Source organism: Saccostrea echinata, unplaced genomic scaffold (genome assembly GCF_033153115.1).
Source record: "Saccostrea echinata isolate AGI-Se365-2 ecotype Australia unplaced genomic scaffold, CSIRO_AGI_Sech_v1 ptg000053l, whole genome shotgun sequence".
NCBI lineage: Eukaryota > Metazoa > Mollusca > Bivalvia > Ostreida > Ostreidae > Saccostrea > Saccostrea echinata.
In genome coordinates, this window is record NW_026889802.1 from 432,724 (window position 1) to 455,302 (window position 22,579).

The window sequence follows — 22,579 nt, forward strand, 5'->3', positions numbered from 1 at the left end:
CTGTATTATGTTAAGTTGATCAAATTATAAGTGTTTGCTGGAGATCTGATACTCTTCTGAAACATGAATTAAGGGCATACGTAATGTAGTTTTGAACTTTATTTTCTTATTCCATTCCATAAGAGTTCCAATAATTGAAGGACTTTTTGCGGTTCTATGATGCCTGGTAATACTGTACACCTCCTCTGAATCAAATTTTGAGGAAATGTCGGCTAAAACTATATTTTGGTTAATTTTTCTTGTAAAAACACAAGGATTTTCATTATTTAATATCTGTTCAAAACTCCTGGTAATGTGTGCTGATTTTCTTCTTGGGCTAAGAACATCTGATAATTTAAAAATAATTATAAGAATGTCTTGGATAATTATCTGGGAAAGGTACATTGTAAAAAAAACATGTGCATGTATGTTGTGTATGACCTTAAAAACTGCTTTGGGCACATATTGCTATTAAATAATAAATAGGTATTATTGGATACTCTATTCTATGGAAGCTTTCTAAAAGGTCCTAAATTTGTCAAATGTATAAATTGGAACTCTTTGAAAGGAGGTAAAAAATAAATGTTTGTGTTATTCATCCTAAGAATAAACATCAAGGTATCTACAGTAAATGAGGGCATTCTTAAGTACTGTAAATCATATATTTATAACCTCCCTCCTCAAAAGTTTTGGAGGGACCTTTCAGTGCAATTATTAAAATGGAGAGACAATGGAAGTTCATACTTGACAAAATGATTGCTTAGGACATAAGGATGTGTCATAACCTTGACGCAAGGTTATTTGGTTAAGTTCAATGTCACTTTTAGTAAAAATTAGGGATGGCAATGACTAATGACTAATCGGTTGGAAAGATTGTAACAGGTTACAATTTTCATAACCAGTTAATTGATAGTTTAATGCAAGTTTAACAAGCATTCTGAGAGTATCGCATTAGCAATACTAGTCCCCTACCGGCAAGTGTAATCTGGTTCCCATAAAAATTGAAAATGCCATAATTTCGTCAAAAATCAATGAAGCGGAACGAAATGCAAACTTGATCTATAACTCATCAAGGTAATGTCACATACCAAAAATCACCTCAATATCTGCAAGCTTTTAGAAGAAAATTGTGGAAAACCATTAAAAATTGAAGAGGTCGTAATTCCGTCAAAAATCAATGAAGCGGAACGAAATGCAAACGTGATCTGTAACTCATCAAGATACACACATACCAAAAATTAGCTCAATATCTGCAAGCGTTTATGAAAAAAGTGCGGAAAACCAAGTGGGACAGACTGACGGACTGACAGACTCAGAGGAAACCTATAGTCCCCTCCGGTTTCACCGGTAGGGGACTAATAAAAATAATTTTATAAAAGTGTGAAAAATAAACATGCATATTCAATAATATTTCCATGTTTTAAAATTAAAACTATTATAAGTAGCATGTTTAAAACTGAAATGCAACAATTGACCAGTTAAATAGTTCATAAGATGCCATTGCTGTCTAAAACATCCCTGCAATTTAATCGTTATACCTGTAAACCTGTATACTATAATTAAAGTTTACATACCCCTGTACAAAAAATTCTATCTGGTTTCAGATGATTAATTGAAAACAACAGATAATTTTCTACCCAGCAGTGTTAAATTGAGTAATTTTCTTGTTTATTAAATCACTGCAAAACTTTGCAATTCATTCAGTGAAATGCAACAGACATTGACAGATTGGGGATATTTTGAGAGAGATCACAACAGCAAATTTTTAAAACGTGTACAAAGACCTAAGACCAAGAAATCACATCAAAAAAACAAGAGGCCCATGGGCCACATCGCTCACCTGAGCACATTAGATAGGCAAAAGCACAAATTAGTATTAAAAAGATTACCGGGGAAAGGGGGGCTTGAATTTTAAACTACCTGATGATGCTTCCATGTCAATTTAACAAATGGCTTTGTTGCACTTGAGAAGATTTTTTAAAAAAAATTTCCCATATATCCCTTTGTAGAAATTTGATCCCCCATTGTGGCTCCTCCCTATCCCAGGGGTCATCATTTGAATAAACTTGAATCTACACTATCAGAGGATGCTTCCATATCAATATGACTAAACATAGTTTTTCTGTTCTTGAGAAGAAATTTTCTTTCTATATGTTCTTATGTAAAACTTTTGATCCCCCGTCGTGGCCCCACCCTACCCCCGGGGGTCATCATTTGAACAAAATTGAATCTACACTACCTGATGATGCTTCCATATCAAAATGACTAAACATGATTTTCTGTTCTTGAGAAGAAGATATTTTCCTATATGTTCCTATGTAAAATTTTTGATCCCCCATTGTGGCCTGATCCTATCTCCAGGGATCATCATTTTAACAAACTTGAATCTACACTACCTGAGGATGCTTCCATATCAAAATGACTAATCATGGCTTTGCAGTTCTTCAGAAGAAGATTTTTTTTCTATGTAAGACTTTGATTCTCAATTGTGGCCCCACCCTACCCCCCGTGGGTCATGATTTGAACAAAATAGAATCTATACCCTTAGGATACTTCCATATAAATATGACCAATTAGGGCTTTGCTGTTCCTGAGAAGAAGATTTATAAAAATTTTCCTATATTTCTATGTAAAATTTTGATCCTCCATTGTGGCCCCACCCTACCCCAGGGGGTCATGATTTGAATAAATTGAATCTACACTACCTGAGGATGCTTCCATATAAATATAACCAATCAGGGCTTTGCTGTTCTTGAGAAGAAGATTTTTGAAGATTTTTCCTATATATTTTTATGTAAAACTTTGATCCTCCATTGTGGTCCCGCCCTACCCCAGGGGGTCATGATTTGAACAAACTTAAATCTACACTACCTGAAGATGTTTCCATATAAATATGACTCATCATGGCTTTGCTGTTTTTGAGAAGAAGATTCTTAAAGATTTTTCCTTTATATTTCTATGTAAAACTTTGATCCTCCATTGTGGCCCCACCATACCCCCAGGGGTCATGATTTGAACAATCTTAAATCTACACTACCTGAAGATGCTTCCATATAAATATGACTCATCATGGCTTTGCTGTTTTTGAGAAGAAGATTCTTAAAGATTTTTTCTATATATTTCTATGTAAAACTTTGATCCTCCATTGTGGCCCCACCCTACCCCTGGGGGTCATGATTTGAATAAACCTGAATCTTCACTACATGGGGGTGGGGGGGGGGGGGCAGGAATTGTGCAGAGTTATAAAAAGTATATACTGAAGCAAATAAAAAATGACTTTGTACCCCCCCTGGAAAATGTGGACACCACCATGAAATAGGTGTTTTTCATGTTTGGAAAATGGATTTTACCTTCTTTTTTTTTTTTGCTTGTCAAGAAATTTTTGGGTTAGAATTTTTTTTGACTGGGATGGAACCCCCCCCCCCCTCGAAAAAATTCCTGGATCCGCGCCTGTAGTTTATGTCTGTGTTCAGATACACCACCCACCCACCCCCCTTTCAGTGGTGACATGATGCATGTAATTGTGCAAAATTTGAACAACTTTCAATTTTATCTATAAAGTATCTAGCGATTCCTGGAACAGCTATGCCATCATAGCAATTTCTAGAGTTCTTAGTCATATTTAATTAACAGTGGTCAATGAATCATTTTTTTTAAAAGTAAGAATAGCAGTGAAGAAGAGAAATTGATGTGAATGAAAACATGGTTTGACTCTGTTTGTAAAAAAAATAGTGAAGAAAACTTTTGCAGGACATCTAGCAAACATGATTATAAAGCGTATTTAGCCCTTTACCAAAATTGTAAAATTTGTGGCCCTAGGGTCCATTCTGATCCCAGAGTGGGCTTAATTGGTCATGTATCAAAAATAAATTATAACATGATGCCATTTGAAAATCTTATTTTTCTGTATGCACGGTGGCAGTAAGCAAAGATTTTTTGAATATTTTTCAGTGAAAAAAAAAACTCAATTGACCACATGTGACAACCAATGGTGCCCAAGTGAGTGACCATGAAATCTGTTTTAAATTTACTTGAGACTGAATTTATAATGTCTGTAAATGATGTTTTACTTATGCATGCTCACATACTGTTTTGATTCTTAAGTCACCAGGGTTGTTGCTAATAACTGCATTTTAATTAACTTTACTTCTCTTTTTCCTGTAAAAGTCACCATTTTTTTGCTTAGATTTAATTAGAACAAAAATATTTGTATGTCATGTTTTTTTTAATTCTCTTTTGAAATAAAGGCAAAGTTACTGGCCAAATTATTTCAAATTTAATGATCATTATTTTGTCTATCAAAGAAAACAGAATTATTCAATCAGTTTAAAAGAACGCTGCTGCTGATATCATGTCATGTCTGGTTCAGCTTCTGTCTCCTTAAATTGCAGACTTGTTATCTAAAAAAAATTCAAAGGAAAATTTCCAAACATGTACCAAAGTATTTCAACCAGTTAGCTACAGTCTCATCAAAAATTAAATAAGAAATAAAATGATATGTCCTTTATGTTGTATCCTAGAATCTCGATAGATTTCAAGATTTAGAGCAGAGAGGTATTGTGTCAATTAACAAATACATTTATTTAAGATTTTTTTTCTTGTAGCCATGTGCAAAAAGTAGCACCTGATATACATATATTCAAATTGTGCTGAAGTACATATAACCATTTCAGTCATTGAAAACGTAGTGGATTGGAAGTTCTCAGTTTGGAAGTTTATGATACGCCAGTCAAATATTGTTCATTTATCATAAACAGATCAGAGTGCAAGGAAGAAAATCATGTCATCCTTGGTACAAAACTTAAAAATATGGTATATTATACAATATCAAATAAATTTTTAAAAATTGCTACAAAATTAATTTTGAAAGTAAAGGCTAGCTAATAAGAACTTTTTAATTTATCTATTAAAAATTCAATAACTTATTTTAACAGATGTGAAAAGTTGCAAAAAGAGGCCAGATTCCTCTGCCCAATTTCTAAGAGATAAAGATAGCACCTGCTTGGTCAGAGATGCTCTTCCAGAAATCTTCTTATCCTAAACTAATTAATCTCTAATTTGATAGATTGGAATTTGTCTCTTATCAAAATGTGCATTGAAACACTATTGCTTGATAATTACACTCATGGGACAAGTGGAATTTTCCCTGTTATTGAACATAAGAAATTATATATTTATGATTGCTGTATAGTATATTATGAAAAAAATGAGTATTTTCTTGAAAGAACATTTTTTAATATAATTACTACAATACTCTTACATTTGTTGGGATTTTGTAACTTAAAAACATACCGTATATACTCGCCTATAAGTCGTATTTTTGGGAGTTAAACTTTTTGTTTCAAAACTCTTTTTTCTGAGTTATAGGCGAGTTATAAAATGATTGGTATTTTAGAGGGTCAGTTCCTCTAATATAAGCTTAAAAAATATAACCGACTTATAGGCGAGTATATACGGTAGTATTTTTTAAAATTTCGATCACTTTAATTAAAGGTCACATTGACCTTCAAGTAGGATGTGACACATCCTCTATCTAAGCTTTTAATTGACTAAATTTGATGATTTTTAGGTCTAAGAGTTTTCCAGCTAAGAGCCTGTCAGGATTTTTCCATATTTGGCCATATCATCTTTATTAAAGGTCATAGGGACCTACTTTTAATGTGCGACAGACCTTCTACCCAAGATATATCAGCTGACAAAGTTTGATTATTCTAGGCCTCGTAGCATTGAAGTTAAAAAAAAAACAATTAAAGCTAACAGACAGACAAACAGAAATGAATGCCATACCAAAATGCATCTCGTATTAGGACGGGCATATAAAAATCAGTCTATTATTAATCTGTCATTTAAGATATTCTTCACTATGGACAAATGTGTACAAATGTGGTAGTGTAAGATACATGGCATCCTTCTAGCTTGGGCTAGTGGGTTAACCCTTTAGTTCAATTGATAGAGCACAGGACTGGCATGTCAGAGGTCCAGGATCAAATCCATTTGGAGGCACAAAACTGTCTCTATTACACAAAGAGATGTTTGTGAAACACTTATCCCCCCCCTTGGACATAAATCATAGGGTGCACAAGCTTTTATTATGGGCAGTACACATTGTGGGCAGTGTACGTGGAAATGAAAATGACCTTTTGAACTTAAAATCAATAGGGGTCATCGACCGGTACTATCTGAGATGCATCAACCAGAAATAGTCATCTACATCACATCGTTTCTCATGATATATCAGTAATTAATTTGTTCAACCTTTGCAGAGATAATGAAAGGAAACTGCAAATAATTGGAATTTTTTTAAGTCCAAGGGGCATAACTCTGTCAAAAATTGCTCGATCGTACCCAAAACAGAACTTGACCTAGATATTCTGATATTCTTATGATAAATCTGTAAACCAAATGTGCAACCTCTGCAAAGACAAGAGATGTTTGTGAAACACTTATGCCCCCCCCCCCCCCCCAATGATTGGAATTTTTCTAAGTCCAAGGGGCATAACTCTGACAAAAAATTGCTTGATCATACCCAAAACAGAATTTGACCTAGATATTCTTATGATAAATCTGTATACCAAATTTCATTTCAGTATGTGCAACCTCTGCAAAGAAAATGAACGGAAACTGCAAATAATTGGAATTTTTCTAAGTCCAAGGGGCATAACTCTGTCTAAAATTGCTGGATCGTACCAAAAACAGAATTTGACCTAGATATTCTTATGATAAATCTGTATACCAAAATTCATTTCAGTATGTGCAACCTCTGTGAAGAAAATGAACGGAAACTGTTGATGGACCGACAGACAGCAGCAAAGCAATATGCCCTCCCTTCTTCGAAGGGGGGCATAAATATGAACAGAAACTGCAAATAATTGGAATTTTTCCAAGTCCAAAGGGCATAACTCTGTCAAAAATTGCTCGATCATACTCAAAACAGAACCTGACCTAGATATTCTCATGATAAATCTGTATACCAAATTATGTGCAACCTCTGTGAAGAAAATGAACGGAAACTAGTGATGGACTGATAGACAGCAGCAAAGCAATATGCCCTTCCTTCTTTGCAGGGGGGCTTGAAAATTTTCCTCCTTGGATGACGTGGCATAATAGTTATACATGTACAACAAATTCATTGCTTGTTTTCTTTATTTTATCATTTCAACACAGTAAATAATCATTACACATGATCAACATAATGATCATAACAAACATTGATATACATGATAACATACTTATTTGCTCATCTTTAAGTTAACCTGAGCGTCCGGGAAAATCTAAGACACAGTCTACACACACACCAGGCCTCGGCACATCCAGCCTCTCTCACACAGTGTCCTGTACCACTCACTAACAGCGTATATATATTAATCTAACATGTTCAAGAAATTCAGTAGACGATTCTTATTTACATGTTACATTAACCAATACATTCTATTTATACAATAATAATAAACATCAGTTGATGATTTCAAGACTATAATATTATTTGGTATTCTTGCCTCCTTTGGTCATATGGATGCTCATTATTTGTTCACATTAAATCCTGTAAATACCTGACTAATATAAAGACCGTGTCTGTAAATAGTCATGACCTTGAGAGACAAATTGAGTAACGTGAATGTGGTCATGACATCTAAAACTGTGACGAGGAGTGATGTGGAGATACAAATTAAGGCGAGACACACTAAAACAAAAAAAAAACCCTCTATGTACGAGGGAAAATTGTGAACCCCTATGTCAAAGCCTGTCCTCTTTTTTACAATAAATAATAACTATATATTAAAGTAAAACTATCAGCAAACTTACTTTTTGACAGCAGTTAATAAATAACACCTAGTACAATGACAGTCCAAGAACACAAGTGTTAATTCGTCTTGAGCACTTTCTGATCGCAGTTTTCCAAATACATATAATATATATATAGATACTATTTCATTCAAATAAATATTTCTGTATACATTTTCATTGAAAGCAATCACAGTATGATAACAATGTTATTGCTCAAAAAAGTCAATAAACTGATTATAAAACAGTACTGACTGATAAAATGTTACGTTAAAAGTAGATTTCTACAAATTTCGGCATATACTGTACAATAAATATCTAAAACGGTGTACATTATATCAAATTAATAAAAATTTGTGTTTTCACATTGCACTGTCATAACATTATTTCAATAAATTAATAATGCAATATTTGTCTGTTTTCAATATCTCATTGATAAATTATAGTGTTGAGGTAATGACTATGTACATGTAAAAAGTTAACAACTAAAAGTACGGTAACAACATGCATCAGTCAGAGTCCAAATAACACAGGAAATACAATCAATGAAGCCAGCATATTTATAAGAAGGGTTTCATCTTAAAACAGCTGTTCTTAGCAGACATCACATGTCAAACTAATGACTAAATTATAAATGACTGGGTTATGTCCCCTTGTTCCATTTAGTGTAGAGCATGTTACACCTCATGGAAATGACTGGTGTGCAGTAGAACACAGGCCATGATATGGTGTCTAATGCTGGGGGCAGGTGCTCCTGGGAGAGAATGACCATTGTCGAGTCATTTGGCAACACTAACTACATTGGACTTAATTTAAGACTTTTCTATAGATTCTGCAGTGGGGTTGCCATACTTGGTAAAGACCGATTTGACATAGTCTGCTAGTTCACCTTGTTTTTCTTCCCCTCTCTTGATGAAGGAATGTTTCAGAAGTTCCACATAGTTGGGCCGAGTTGTTACACTTTTTTGTAAGCTGCAAAACAAAAAGAAATCATAAAATTAATTAAAAATTGAAACAACATTAACAGGAAAAAATCTATTGAAGTTCCAAATGTATACAATATAAAGATCTAGGAACTAAAATGTACCATTTAGTGATGAAATCCTCAAATTCTGCTGAGAATTCCCCTGGGGGTAAAGTGGGGGGTGGATCTTGAACAACCTGTTTCAGCTGCTCAAATGGTGTCTTCCAGGTTGGATAGGGAAACTGACCAGTTGCCAACTCAATCTAGAGTAAAATATAAAATATAGAGCATGCATCTTCCTCTGTCTTCCAAATATTATTGAGATTATGATTATGTTATTTTACTATTATTAACCCCCCTCCCCCTTTTTCCTGTCCTTTGCATCCCTTACCATTGTGATTCCTAAGCTCCAGACATCTGATCGAATGTCATATCCCTTCTGTCCAGATTCAGGGTTTATTCTCTCAGGCTGTGAAAAATTTAAATTTATAACTATTCTTCATTCATATATTAAGCTTAAAAACAAAATTCATTCTATTCCATTACATTTATAAATCAACAATAAAGGTGTATTGGACTTTTTTTCCATTAATCTGTCTTTTATTTGAAAAACAACCATGTGCACATGCAAAGAAATGGTAAAAATAATATTTAAAATAGATTAAGATTACTATTTAATAGTAAAACAAGTTTACAACAAGGGTTGAAGAAATTTGCAAAACAGTGGAAAGTGTTATGTCATTTAAAAGGACTAAGACTTACTGCCATGTATGGCTTACAGCCAGCATCAATTGTTTTGGCCACAGAGTCCACTAGGTAACCACTGATTCCAAAATCACAAATCTTCACCTGTCCTTTCTCATTGATCAGGATGTTAGATGGCTTTACATCCCTGTGGATCACCTTGAGCTCGGACTGCAGATAATGAAGGGCTTTAACTACCTGTACAGGTAAAAATAAACAACAGAGATTGCTTTATTAGTTATGATTTTTTCAAAGGGATTGATAAAAATTAAATACACTAAGAAAGTTCTTTTGGGGGGGGGGGGGATTTCACAGAAGAAAATGGATCTTTGGACTTAAGCAATCCCCTTTTCTAAATGACTTTAAAATTCTTGCTGATTTTGTTTATCAGTCCCTGAAATGTTGAGATTAATACAGAAATAGGTCAGTGGAAAATACAGAAATTATCTGAAAGGATGGGCAAACAAGACACCCCACTAAGCTTTTACAAGTACAGAATGTGTAAATAACATGGGGGACAGTAGGACATGGCAAAAAGTGTCCTTTGATCAGGTCAATGTAGAAAGATGTGTCACATCAAGTGTTTAGAGAAGTGTCCTATAATGGGGTCAAAGTGAATGGGCAATCTTATCAAACTATAATAATATACTCCACTTATTACATATTTCAAACCTACAGGTGCCTGGAGACAGGCCCCCACCCCATTCTGTACCCCAAGGGCTGTTGCCAAGTACCTGCATTCAAACTGATATATGTGTATACTTACAGAGAAAGCTACACTGCTGAGCACATCTTCTGGGATTCGGTCCTTGTTCTCGTAGATTTTCTTATAAAACTTGTCAAGGGGTGCATCCATCACCTCCATAACTATCCAGACATCCCCCTGCCATATCAAATATACATATAGTTTAAAATTATCTCTGTCCCATGTTGAAAGAATGATAATATTTGCAACAAAATAAAATTATAATGTATTTACAATGCTAGTCATTAGAAAATAACTAGAAAAAGACATTTAAGATCTCTTAAAATCTTCAGATATCTTTCAATTTAAAACTTTTCTTTATTTTGAGTTTAAGAAATTTCAAATTTTTGAATAAAACTTCAACTGACTTCTCTGAACAGGGCCCCATAGAAAGTGACAGTGTAAGGACAGGATCCACTCCTCATATTGACATCTAAATCCATCAGCAGTCTTTTCTGCTCCTGACTATTCACTGTCATAGGGATTCTCTACAAATTAAAATAAACACATCACTAAAGCTTTGCAGAGATGGCACTGTCACACATAAAACAAAGCTTGTTTTTTTTTTTTATTTTATTTTTAAAATTTCAGCAACCAATAAATATTATTCCATAAAAGATATTAAAACAGGAAATGTAAGAGGAAGTAAAATTCTGGACATCAAATCAGAGGTCATGACAAACACCAGATAATTAAAGCAGGCTAAAAAGGCTTCCTGGCAGTATATCATACATACAGGGGTGAAACTTATAAAAGCAGGTAATGAAAGATAATAACAAAGGATTGGTAGGATTTCAACTAAGGTGCACATTCCTACAATCTTAAAATACTTTGCAGTATACATGTACCTGTAGTATAGAAATAGAACTTGGTACTTGTGCCATTTAATGCTATCCTTTAAGCACCATTCTTATCTACAGACACATCAATCATTTATAGTTAGATTAAAGTATAATCAAATTGAACTGATACCTTGACAGCAAGAATGGCACCACTGGGGCGGTGCCGAACAAGGTCCACAATGCCATAGGCACCACGTCCCAGATTTCTGATTGTTATTAGATCGCTGGCATCAATCTCAAATTCTTTTCCCTCAATCTGGATTTTCACTTTGGAATCTGGAATTCCAGGCCTTGAAGAAAGGGAGAATGACCATATAAATTTTGATTATCTTTAAGTTCAATAAATTTAAAGAAAATGCATTTCCCTCTTTTCCATTATAAGTTTTATTTGACATTTTGACAACTGATATCATTTAACTGATATATTTGTCAGAAAATTTTCTTGCAAAAAATTGGGGGAAAAAACAACAACTTGTATTTCTTTTAATTTGCTGAATTTCCAGCATTTTAAATAACAATGATTAAAAATTTATTTTTCTGGAAAAATAACATGTGCCCACTCTTATTTGCTGCTAGAATTTTTCATAAACCATCATAAACTTTTGTTTTTTCCAGACATAGGAACATTTGCCTGGATCAGAGAAGGAAGTACATGTAGATAGGCTTAACTCAGGTTTGGAAATTTAGAAAGTGTTAGTCTGTTTCCTATATCTATTGTCTATGTTTATACAAAAGTCTGAAGTCTGAACTCGGCTACTTACACATCAGAGAGGAAATATAACACTGTAAAAACCAAAAGTAAGGAATATATGTCATGATGTCCTAGATAAGGTTAACTTACACCTGAACTGGAGGCTGCTCTTCCTCCTTTGGCATGGCAATTTTAGCTAAGCCTGGAGGGACACGTCTTTTACCTGGAAAAATAAAAAAAATAAAAAATACACTCGCGTGCACTTATTATTAAACCCAGCCTGATAGTTAAGCATGTCCTGGTTATAAACATGCAACAAAAACACAATTAATTTATTTACACTACCTTTCCACTTCATTTTTCCCGACTGCACTGTTTCATCTGACACTGTGTGTATTTTTCACTGTGATAAATTGATAGGCCTACATTTTTAAAAGGTGGGGAAAACCCAGACATAGCAGTTTCTAAAATCTTGTGTACGTAAAATCTTGTGACCTTCAGCATTTGTGGGAGTGCTGATGGGGAAAACATGATACAAGTGCTATAATGACAGCCCCCACTAACCTCGATCAATAGATCACAATAGTGAGTGAAACATCATGATTGCTGTCTAGTTTAAACTGTTTACACTTTGTAGTAATGAAATATTTCCCAATGTCCCAGACATGTTTACTGAGACCGACTTCTGGGAGAAAGGTGACCAGGTACAAAAGTCAGACAAAGCTTTTAACTGTACCGCTAACAAAACATTTATCCCATACTTAGTACAAGTGCATGATCTAGAGCAGTACTGGTTTAAAAACCCCGACCACACTATGGTAGGCATGTGTGGCATGTCTGGAATGCCAAATTAAAATCAACCTTCTTACCAATGATCATTAAAACTACATTATTAACTGTTTATAAACGATATTTAAAAATGACACCATTATTTTGATAATATATCTGCTGCTGCCAAGACATTGACCTCTATGCACTCTTTTAAAGTCTTTGTAAAGATACTTTTACATAGGATTTCTATGTGCTTTATGAAATGCATATATGAAATTATTAAATTTATGAATTAATTAAAATTGCAAATTGAGTATATATCCTGTTTCTTTGTTAACAACAATACTTTGGCTTTCCATGGGGGGGACTCGGAAAACAAGAGCTCTTGGATTTAACTGACATTGCATGAGAGACAAAGAAACAACTACAATGACCATTACCTTTTCTTGGGGACTCCTTAGGTGACCCATTTATCCCAGCATTATACTTCACTGGTAAAGGATTAGCCATCATTTTGCTTGTCAATAATCACATAAACAATCCAAATTACTCTCACAGAAATTCAACCAAAAAATGCCCTTAGGAAATCAATACACAAAAATATTTTTCTTCTAAATTTCCAGGAATGCATGCATGTTTACAATAGATTTGGCACTGAGCACATGATCATATCCGGATGAATCATCAAATACTATTGGTCAATCTACACAGTATTATTTTCCCCTTGATCACACAGCTCATTCATATGGAGGCATGAGTCAGCAGGTTGCAGCAATTTGATTGGCTGATGTAAAGGTTAAAATACATAAAGGGGACTACCCAGATCGTGACTGCTGTGTTCATACTCCGCTAGGTGACAGGCAAAACAATCTTCTCATGAATATTCATTAATATAAAAATATCTTCAGGTATATATAGTGAGAGTCATGTTTTACCTACATGGCTTTCATTTGGAATTAACATATATATACATTATTTTAATACACCACTCTGTTGAAATTAAGAGACTTTAAGAAAAAATTCTTTAGAGTTCTCAGTTTGCATAGAGACATCTTTTAGACTTCACTGTGTTATAAGTAAACATGTATTTTATGAAGTCTCGATATTTTGATTTTAAGAAGTCAATATAATCATGTCTTTTTAAATCTTACATTGTGAATTTGTCAGCTTGCTTGTCATTAGATATGCTACAAGAAAAAATTTTCCTTAGTTCCTGAAAATCCTTAAAACATCCCCCCCCCCCCAACAAAGGAAAACAGGCTTTTATAAGGTCCCAGAAGATGATATGTCTTTGATAGACTTGTTAGCTGACACATCCAGAGAGACTGACAAATTTACATATTCAAGAACTTGTTTCATTTGTAAAGAATATACACAAAATTTATACTTCTGAGGAACCCATGTGTAGCCTGCTTTATAGCATCATTGAAGATGAATATAACTCTCAGACTGGTCAGTTATTTTTCTGCTACTAGTATTACTAAGTTCATGCTTTTGCATGCAAAGAATAAAATCCATGGATAAAAATACTTTGATAGAATATAAAATGTGACAATTAAATAAAATATGATTCCCAACTCTCAAAGACAAAATAAATAATGAAATTGAAATTATTAGAAATTAGAATTTATTTCTCATTTTATTCACTGTTTATTCCACAGTTTCTATCGAAACTCTGCCTCTCTGTATATTGGCTTTATATATACTGTTTTGAAAAGTAAGTCAACAGTCAAGTTCAAAGGTCAAGAGGTCATTAACCATGGTATTATACAAAAGCCATAGGGCCAAGCAATATGTACAAAATATCAAATCCATATGTCTTACAGTTCTCTAGATATAAGGTGTGACAGATGGACAGACTGACGGACGTACGGACAGAAAGACAAACGCCGGGTAAAGTGATCCTGAAGTGTCACTCTGCAGGTGACACACAAAGAAGATTAAGCTTAATAAATATATTGCATTTAAAATACTATATATTTATACCAGTTACCTTAATTAATGGAATAACTATTGATGAAAACTTCAAAACCTCAAAAAGATATCTTAAAAAATTCTAATTTCCATACTAACTTTATAATAGTAAACAGAATTTTCATTTCAGATTTGTGATTGCAGGACTTCTGTGAATCTATATGTGATATATAAGGTTTTTCCTTAGCTTATTTATATCTATGATATTAAAGTTTCAAGTGTAAGTTTATCACATGACAGAAACACTGAAACTTAGGATGTGATCACATTTATTTTTGTAACAAACTTTGAACTATTTACAAATATCTATAATCAAATGAAGGGCAAAATATTGAAGCCCTGCATTAACAAAGGACCAATTAAAATTAGTTTATCTCTTACTACTTCATTATGATTAAATACATTTACACTTCATTTTTAAGACTACTTCCCTTTTAAACATGAGGCCCTAGTTTATAATGCTGATTTGAATTAAATTGCTTTTATTCACACAAAATAAAGATTCAAACCATTTATCAAGGCTCAAACCAATCTACATGACATGATGTCAACATTTTTTTTATGATTAAATATATACAAAATATACCTGCATATTATTTTGATAGGAAGATATGATCTTCGTTTTAACAACCTTCACATCCCATGTGCAATAACTTCAACAAACTTAACATGAAAGACAGAAAATATGCATGATGAATCAATCTGAGAGAATTAACACTTGGTAATTCAATATTGCCTTTTTGTTCTTGATAAAAGGTTTTTATGATTTTTCCTACATGATATATATATTTGTATTGAAAAAATTGGAACTCTTACATCGAATTCTATGATTTCAACCCACACTGCATGTACATATGACAGTACTTGCCTTAAAATGTTATAGTTTCAAAGACAAATTAAGTTCATTTACTTGCAACATTTGCTTCTCTTTGTACACAAGCGGCCAATGGGCCACAACACTCACCTGAGTATCTTTGGCCCTGCTGTTCTTCACCAGATTTTCCCCCTTATAATAATTATTGTGCCCCCCCCCCCCCACCGGGGGTCATGATTTGAACAATTTAGAATCTACACTACCTGAGAAAGCTTCCACATAAGTTTCAGCTTTTCTGGCCTAGTGGTTCTAGAGGAGGAGATTTTTTAAAGATTTTTTTCTATATATTTCAATGTAAAACTTGGAATTCCCTATTGTGGCCCCATCCTACCCCTGGGGGTCATGATTTTAACAATTTAGAATCTTCACTACCCCAGATTACTTCCACGTAAGTTTCAGCTTTTCTGACCTAGTGGTTCTTGAGGAGGAGATTTTTAAAGATTTTTTTCTATATATTTCAATGTAAAACTTGGAATTCCCTATTGTGGCCCCTGGGGGTCATGATTTTAAAAATTTAGAATCTTCACTACCCTAGGATGCTTCCATATAAGTTTCAGCTTCTCTGGCCCAGTGGTTCTTGAGGAGATGATTTTTTAATGACCCCACCCTATTTTTGTCTTTTCTTTATTATCTCCCCTTGTAGGGGGGCTAGGCTCTTCATTTTAACAATTTAAACTCCCCTTCACCCAAGGATAGATGGACTGACGAAGGACAACAAGTGATCAGAAAAGTTCACTTGAGCTTTCAGCTCAGGTGAGCTAAAAAGTCTGAAAAGCACCATCAGTTGTCGATTTCCCAATAAAAATGGCTATCCTTAAACAGAGTATAATCCTTGTTTTGGGTGATTACTTAATCGAGACTTCCAAATAATTCGTAATATTAAAATGCATCATTGAAATGAAATTATGTCATTAACATTATTCTAGAGTAAGCTTCTTTGTCTATAGATCTGTCACTTTTTATTCTTGATTCAAGGGTTAGATATTTTTGTGAAAATTATTTTTTTTGAAAAATCACACACATTTCATCTTAGAACCAGAAGTCTCTGATGAGACTGTAGCTCTACTGGTCTGTTTGTATAACAAAAGAAAAGTAGCACTTGGATTTGAAACATTGCAACATGCAACAATAAATAGAATTATGTATCTTAATGTAGTCTACTTTTGTGACAAGTTATATTGAAATCAAATGAAAACTAGGAGTAGTAGCGTTTTGAAAGTATTTCACGGAAATTTCTATTTTTAGTACCGGTAACCATGACAACACCACTCACCCAAATAAAAAAAAACAGAAATACATATTATGTATCGTAGTGTATTCTAACTGTGTGCCAAATTAGATTGAAATCAGACCAAAATTGTAGGAGGAGTAACGTTTTAAAGGAATTTCGCAGAAATTTCTATTTTAAGTAACCATGGCAACACTGTTCATCGAATTCAAAAAGCAATGCAATAAATTATGTATCTTAGTATAGTCTTCTTGTATGCCTAATTATATTAGAAGCAGACTAAAACTGTAGCAGGAGTAGTGTTTTAAAGGAATTTCACAGAAATTTCTATTTTTAGTAACCATGGCAACACCGTCCATCGAAATCAAAAACCGATGCACTAAATTATGTATCTTAGTGTAGTCTACTTGTGTGCCAAGTTGTATTGAAATGGGACCAAAACTGTAGGAGGAGTAGCGTTTTAAAGGAATTTCACAGAAATTTCTATTTTTAGTAACCATGGCAACACCGTCCATCAAAATCAAAAACCGATGCAATAAATTATGTATCTTAGTGTAGTATACTTGTGTGCCAAGTTATATTGAAATGGGACCAAAACTGTAGGAGGAGTAGCGTTTTAAAGAAATTTCACAGAAATTTCTATTTTTAGTAACCATGGCAACACCGTCCATCGAAATCAAAAACCGATGCACTAAATTATGTATCTTAGTGTAGTCTACTTGTGTGCCAAGTTATATTGAAATGGGACCAAAACTGTAGGAGGAGTAGCATTTTAAAGGAATTTCACAGAAATTTCTATTTTTAGTAACCATGGCAACACCGTCCATCGAAATCAAAAACCGATGCACTAAATTATGTATCTTAGTGTAGTCTACTTGTGTGCCAAGTTATATTGAAATCGGACCAAAACTGTAGGAGGAGTAGCGTTTTAAAGGAATTTCACAGAAATTTCTATTTTTAGTGACCATGGCAACACCGTCCATCGAAATCAAAAACCGATGCACTAAATTATGTATCTTAGTGTAGTCTACTTGTGTGCCAAGTTATATTGAAATCGGACCAAAACTGTAGGAGGAGTAGCGTTTTAAAGGAATTTCACAGAAATTTCTATTTTTAGTAACCATGGCAACACCGTCCATCGAAATCAAAAACCGATGCACTAAATTATGTATCTTAGTGTAGTCTACTTGTGTGCCAAGTTATATTGAAATCGGACCAAAACTGTAGGAGGAGTAGCGTTTTAAAGGAATTTCACAGAAATTTCTATTTTTAGTAACCACGGCAACACCGTCCATCGAAATCAAAAACCGATGCACTAAATTATGTATCTTAGTGTAGTCTACTTGTGTGCCAAGTTATATTGAAATCGGACCATAACTGTAGGAGGAGTAGCGTTTTGAAAAATTGTTTACAGACAGACGGACAGACAGACAGACAGACAGACAGACAGACAGACAGACGGACGGACGACGGACACCTTACTATCGCATAAGCTCTTCTGGTCTCTGACCAGTAGAGCTAAAAATATAGTCATTAAAAGTCATTGGTCATCTCATCTTCCCAAGTCAAGGATTTCTGATCTATTCCACTTCACATATGTGAAGCGGAGTGGATCAGAAACCCTTGATTTGGGAAATTTTAACAGTTCATTTGTAATGGTTTTGATACTGGATCCTCCAAAGAACTCTTTTTAGCTATTGGGAGTTTGACTTCTTTTTACTTGTCATTTTAAACTGATTTTTCATATCGCTATATATCTTTTATAAATATTTGTTTGTTTATTCAGGAAATGGCACTAAGAAACAGCAAAACTGACCCATGAAATCTAGCATACTCAATACATTGTGAAGTAAATTACCAATACTTGTCAAGTTAAATTACCATTGAGTTTAGAACAATATCACTAGATTATAAAAAGAAATAATTATGAAAATGTGTTATATATTTAAATGAACATATAAGCCATTTACAAGAGGATGACCCATTAAAAATATTCAGGTCTTTTTCTTTTTCATGAAACCATTAAAGTTAAAACTTTTAAGAATCTACAATCTTTGTAAATTTTTTTGTATTGCCACTATGCATACTCCATAAATGTGCAAGAAACATCTTTTAAACAAAAATAATCAATTCAATGACTTGGCTTACTGTACGAGGGTTGTTCGAAAAGTTCATGGACTTATGTCATATCTTCTTTATTTAACGCCATATTAAATCCAAATTTGGTAGAAATATTTTAACAAATTCAAATGATTTGTATTAAAAATTTTTAAAATATTTTGATTTATTTCAAACTTATTATGAGATAAAAACTGCCAATATTGGTTTGCGGAGCAAGTCAAAATTTAGTGATTTACAAACAATACACTAATAATTTATGTAGTCATATCCTCTGTAAAATAGCTCAAAACCAAAATAAATCTAGACGATCAAATTAAGAACTGTTAAATCGTTTGATATTCCAAATTATGACTTAATAGTTTGCTTCATGGAAAAGAAATCAATTTCTGAAGATAGGTAGTCCTCATTGAAAAAGGCAAAAAAGGTGACGTCGTAGAACGTCATGGAGCAGCAGTTTGCGATACAATTTTCTGTTGTACTCTGGAAAACATCAGAATAAAATCTGAAAATGTAAGAAGCATGGAATATCTCAAAAGTGGGTCATGCAAATGTATGTGTAAATGGCCCAGGCGGTATTTAAATGATAGAGACTCTGTATCAGACGAGGACGATCTATGAGAAAACGGATTATCTGTAAAGAATCAACCAAAGACGTTCAGTTAGTAAGGTCTTTGAAAGAGAAAGGCGTTTCACAGTTGTTGGTCTTGTGAAAGCATAGTTAAGCGGTAAAAAAAGAAAACATTGACGATCAAAATTTTGCTACTGGAACAATTGTTTACAAAATGAATTTCAATTGATAGAGACATGTTTTAAATGAGAAGATATTGGACCAGACTCTGTGAAATGTATAGGGAGAAAATTTTGAGAACCTCATGATGCTATATTTTTGACGTTATAATGTTGTTTAGTTTGCTATGGGGTTATCAAACATGTTGATTTTAAAATAAAGTAAATTGATTTCTATTAAATCGAATGTAATGAAACTTCACACATCAACAAAATAAATATTTTTACATATGATAATGCACTTATATTAAATTTCTTGAAAGTAGCATAACGAGGATTGACATTGTCCACGAATTTTTCGAACAACCCTCGTACATTTCAGCGTGTGCTTAAACCACTAGCCTGATGCCTGAACTCTAGTGAAATTTCGGTCGGGCTAGTAAATGTTGGTTGGCACAAGTCTGATCAGACTGGAAAAAATTTTTGAGTGATAATTATCCATTTCTATCAATACTTTAAAAAATTGTCAAAAACATTTTTGTTTGAAAACAATAACCTTGATTAATGAAACATATGTAATAAGAGATTACAGAGCTCACCTCAACAAATATTGTCTTTAAAGGTAAGGCAAAGTCCCAAACCAAGTAATAATCTAGTAGTGTGCATCCCTAGATGTAACATTTATGCAATTTTCATCCGATAGGGCTTGCAGTTACTTGGGAATGAACTTACCTAAAAACCGTTAACGTTAAACTAGTCACTCATCCAGAAAATGTCATATCCAGCATCTGAAGCAAGTTTGAGAGTGTTCATCCTGTGATGCATCAACCATGCAAGTTTGGTTCAAACAGCCCTTATAGTTTACTTTAACCAGGTCACTCATCTGGAAAATGTAGGTCAGATACAGCATCTGAAGCAAGCCTGGTAGTGTGCATCCTTAGATGTATCGTCCATGCATGTTTAGTCAACATAGGGCTTAAATGGTTGTGAAGAAGATTTTAAAAGATTTCTTCCTATAAATATTTCCACTTGACTATATATATAATATGTATACTCCCACTTAAAAATTTGTTCCCCTATTGTGACCCATCCTACCCTAGTTTACACGATTTGATCCCCTATTGTGACCAATCCTACCCCGGGGTACATGATTTGATGCCCTGTTGTGACCCATCCTACCCCAGGGTACATGATTTGATCCCCTAATGTGACCCATCCTACCCCTGGGTACACGATTTGATCCCCTATTGTGACCCATCCTACTCCCTGGGTACACGATTTGATCCCCTATTGTGACCCATCCTACCCAGGGGTACATGATTTGTTCCCCTACTGTGATCCATCCTACCCCAGGGTACATGATTTGATCCCCTATTGTGACCTATCCTACTCGGGGGTACAAGATTTGATCCCATATTGTGACCCATCCTACCCCTGGGTACATGATTTGATCCCCTATTGTGACCCATCCTACCCCAGGGTACATGATTTGATCCCCTATTGTGACCCAAATGGAAAAGGCCCAGGCCCTTGATTTTAAGACCTAAAAAAAAAACCCTGATATTAATCATGTTAATATATATATAATTTAACAAATCATCACATTGCTGTTCTTGAGAAGAAATATTTTCAAAATTTGTTTCCCTTTATATTTTTTCTATATGTAGAACAATGAACCCCCTATTGTGGCCCCCTCTGCCTCCAACCCAACCCTCCAACCCCCTCCCCCCAAAGGACCATGATTTGAACAGACTTTAATCTGCACTTCTTGAGGATGTTTTTAAAGTTTTATATCAATATGACTGATCATTGCAATAACTGTTGCTACCAATATTTGTCAACTGGTTGTAAATAAAACTTCTTTTTTCTTGTAACTCATGTATATATGGCAAGTATGATATATAATTATAAAAAATACCATTCATGTCATCTTAATGTACAGTAATAATCAAACTTTTTATGACTTGGTAGCCTATTAATTCTCTTTAACTTCTTCCAAGTGAATAGTTTTTTTTTAATGCAGACACCTGCACTTTTGGTGACAAGTCAAAGTTCGTTCCTTTTAATATTTATATCATCTTAATGTTAAATGCTAAAAATTTTGCATAGCGCTTTGCCAATCTGCTGAGGCAGCCAAATGAGGGAGGTCAAAAGTTCTGAAATTATTCCAAAAAATTATTTAAACATAATTAGGCAGCCTGAAACAAAATTTTTAAAGTTTTTTGCTAAAAAAAAAAAAAAATAAATAAAAATTTTATTCTGTTCTATATTCCTATTTTGTAGTTTCCTAGTTAATCTTACGATATTGCTGTAATATTACATATTAAAAGTACAGGACATCACGTCAGTAGGAAACAACCCGTTGTTCCTTGAATAATAGACAAGTTTGATGTCTTATATGTTAAAATACTTTCAATTTCCAAGCATTATATATTTAGATACGCCCTTCTGTGGTAGATTAATTTACATTAGCCTTTAGTCTAGATACTTTTTAATCATGCAAAGGTCATTAACTCCAAAAGGGTAATGTTCAAGAAAAACTAGGTGCAAACTCCCAAACCATTTGTAATTATTAAAGGGTTCTGTTTATGGTCGTTGGTTTTCTTAATTACTTAAATAAAAAATAAATTCCAATATCTTATGATACACATATGATATATTGCTCTGCGAAAGTGCACGCTCGAGAGTGGGCCAGTAGGTCATTGGCTGAGACAAGTCGTTCTACAAAACCACGAGACGTGCATTCCTTACTCCTGAGGCTCAAATGCAAGTCCATACGGCTAAAGAATGATGCTAAATGCAATGTGCACCGAAACAAATCAGTTATCAGCTTGTTTACCTGGCATGATCCCCGACTCATTCAACTATCGGGGCGGTGAACTTTGCAAGCCTCTTCCTTCCTGATCACAAATGTCTTCTACACGTGCACCTCAAAATCTGCTAAATGCTTCCTTAGAGATCGTTATTGTAGCTCCTGGACAGCTAAAGCATCCTAGTTTTTGCACAGTTTGATAACTGCTGCAATTTCATAACCCCTTGATGTCACGGTACTGCCTGTTGCAATGAACCTGGCTAGTGCGAGGGAAACCCGCTGACGTCACAAAATGACTCAGAGACGGGGCTTGCCTTCTACAGAGA

The 22,579-nt window shown here is 34.1% G+C and overlaps 1 protein-coding gene across 3 annotated transcripts; it reads right to left on the reverse strand.

Moving 5' to 3' along the window:
- Positions 1–7,104: 7,104 nt before the first annotated feature.
- Positions 7,105–22,513, reverse strand: LOC133204487 (dual specificity mitogen-activated protein kinase kinase 6-like). 3 transcript variants are annotated; one of them, XM_061340227.1, is made up of 9 exons: positions 22,281–22,513; positions 11,898–11,970; positions 11,187–11,346; positions 10,583–10,702; positions 10,236–10,352; positions 9,488–9,667; positions 9,117–9,194; positions 8,849–8,988; positions 7,105–8,733 (listed from the first exon to the last, which is right to left on the reverse strand). In XM_061340227.1, the coding sequence occupies exons 1-9, from the start codon at positions 22,285–22,287 to the stop codon at positions 8,574–8,576; spliced, it is 1,035 nt and encodes a 344-aa protein (XP_061196211.1). In that variant the 5' UTR covers positions 22,288–22,513; the 3' UTR covers positions 7,105–8,573. The 3 variants fall into 3 exon arrangements, with proteins under 3 accessions (XP_061196211.1, XP_061196209.1, XP_061196210.1); XM_061340225.1 differs by lacking the exon at positions 22,281–22,513 and adding an exon at positions 12,959–13,250; XM_061340226.1 differs by lacking the exon at positions 22,281–22,513 and adding an exon at positions 12,093–12,120.
- Positions 22,514–22,579: the final 66 nt, after the last annotated feature.

Bases quoted from the DNA above. Each gene is read 5' to 3' on its own strand.
- LOC133204487 (XM_061340225.1), bottom strand. From the start codon at position 13,031: ATGATGGCTAATCCTTTACCAGTGAAGTATAATGCTGGGATAAATGGG. The intron at 8,989-9,116 runs GTAAGGGATGCA...ATTTTACTCTAG, and splicing joins GGAGCTTAGGAATCACAATG to ATTGAGTTGGCAACTGGTCA. The intron at 8,734-8,848 runs GTACATTTTAGT...TTTGTTTTGCAG, and splicing joins GAGGATTTCATCACTAAATG to CTTACAAAAAAGTGTAACAA.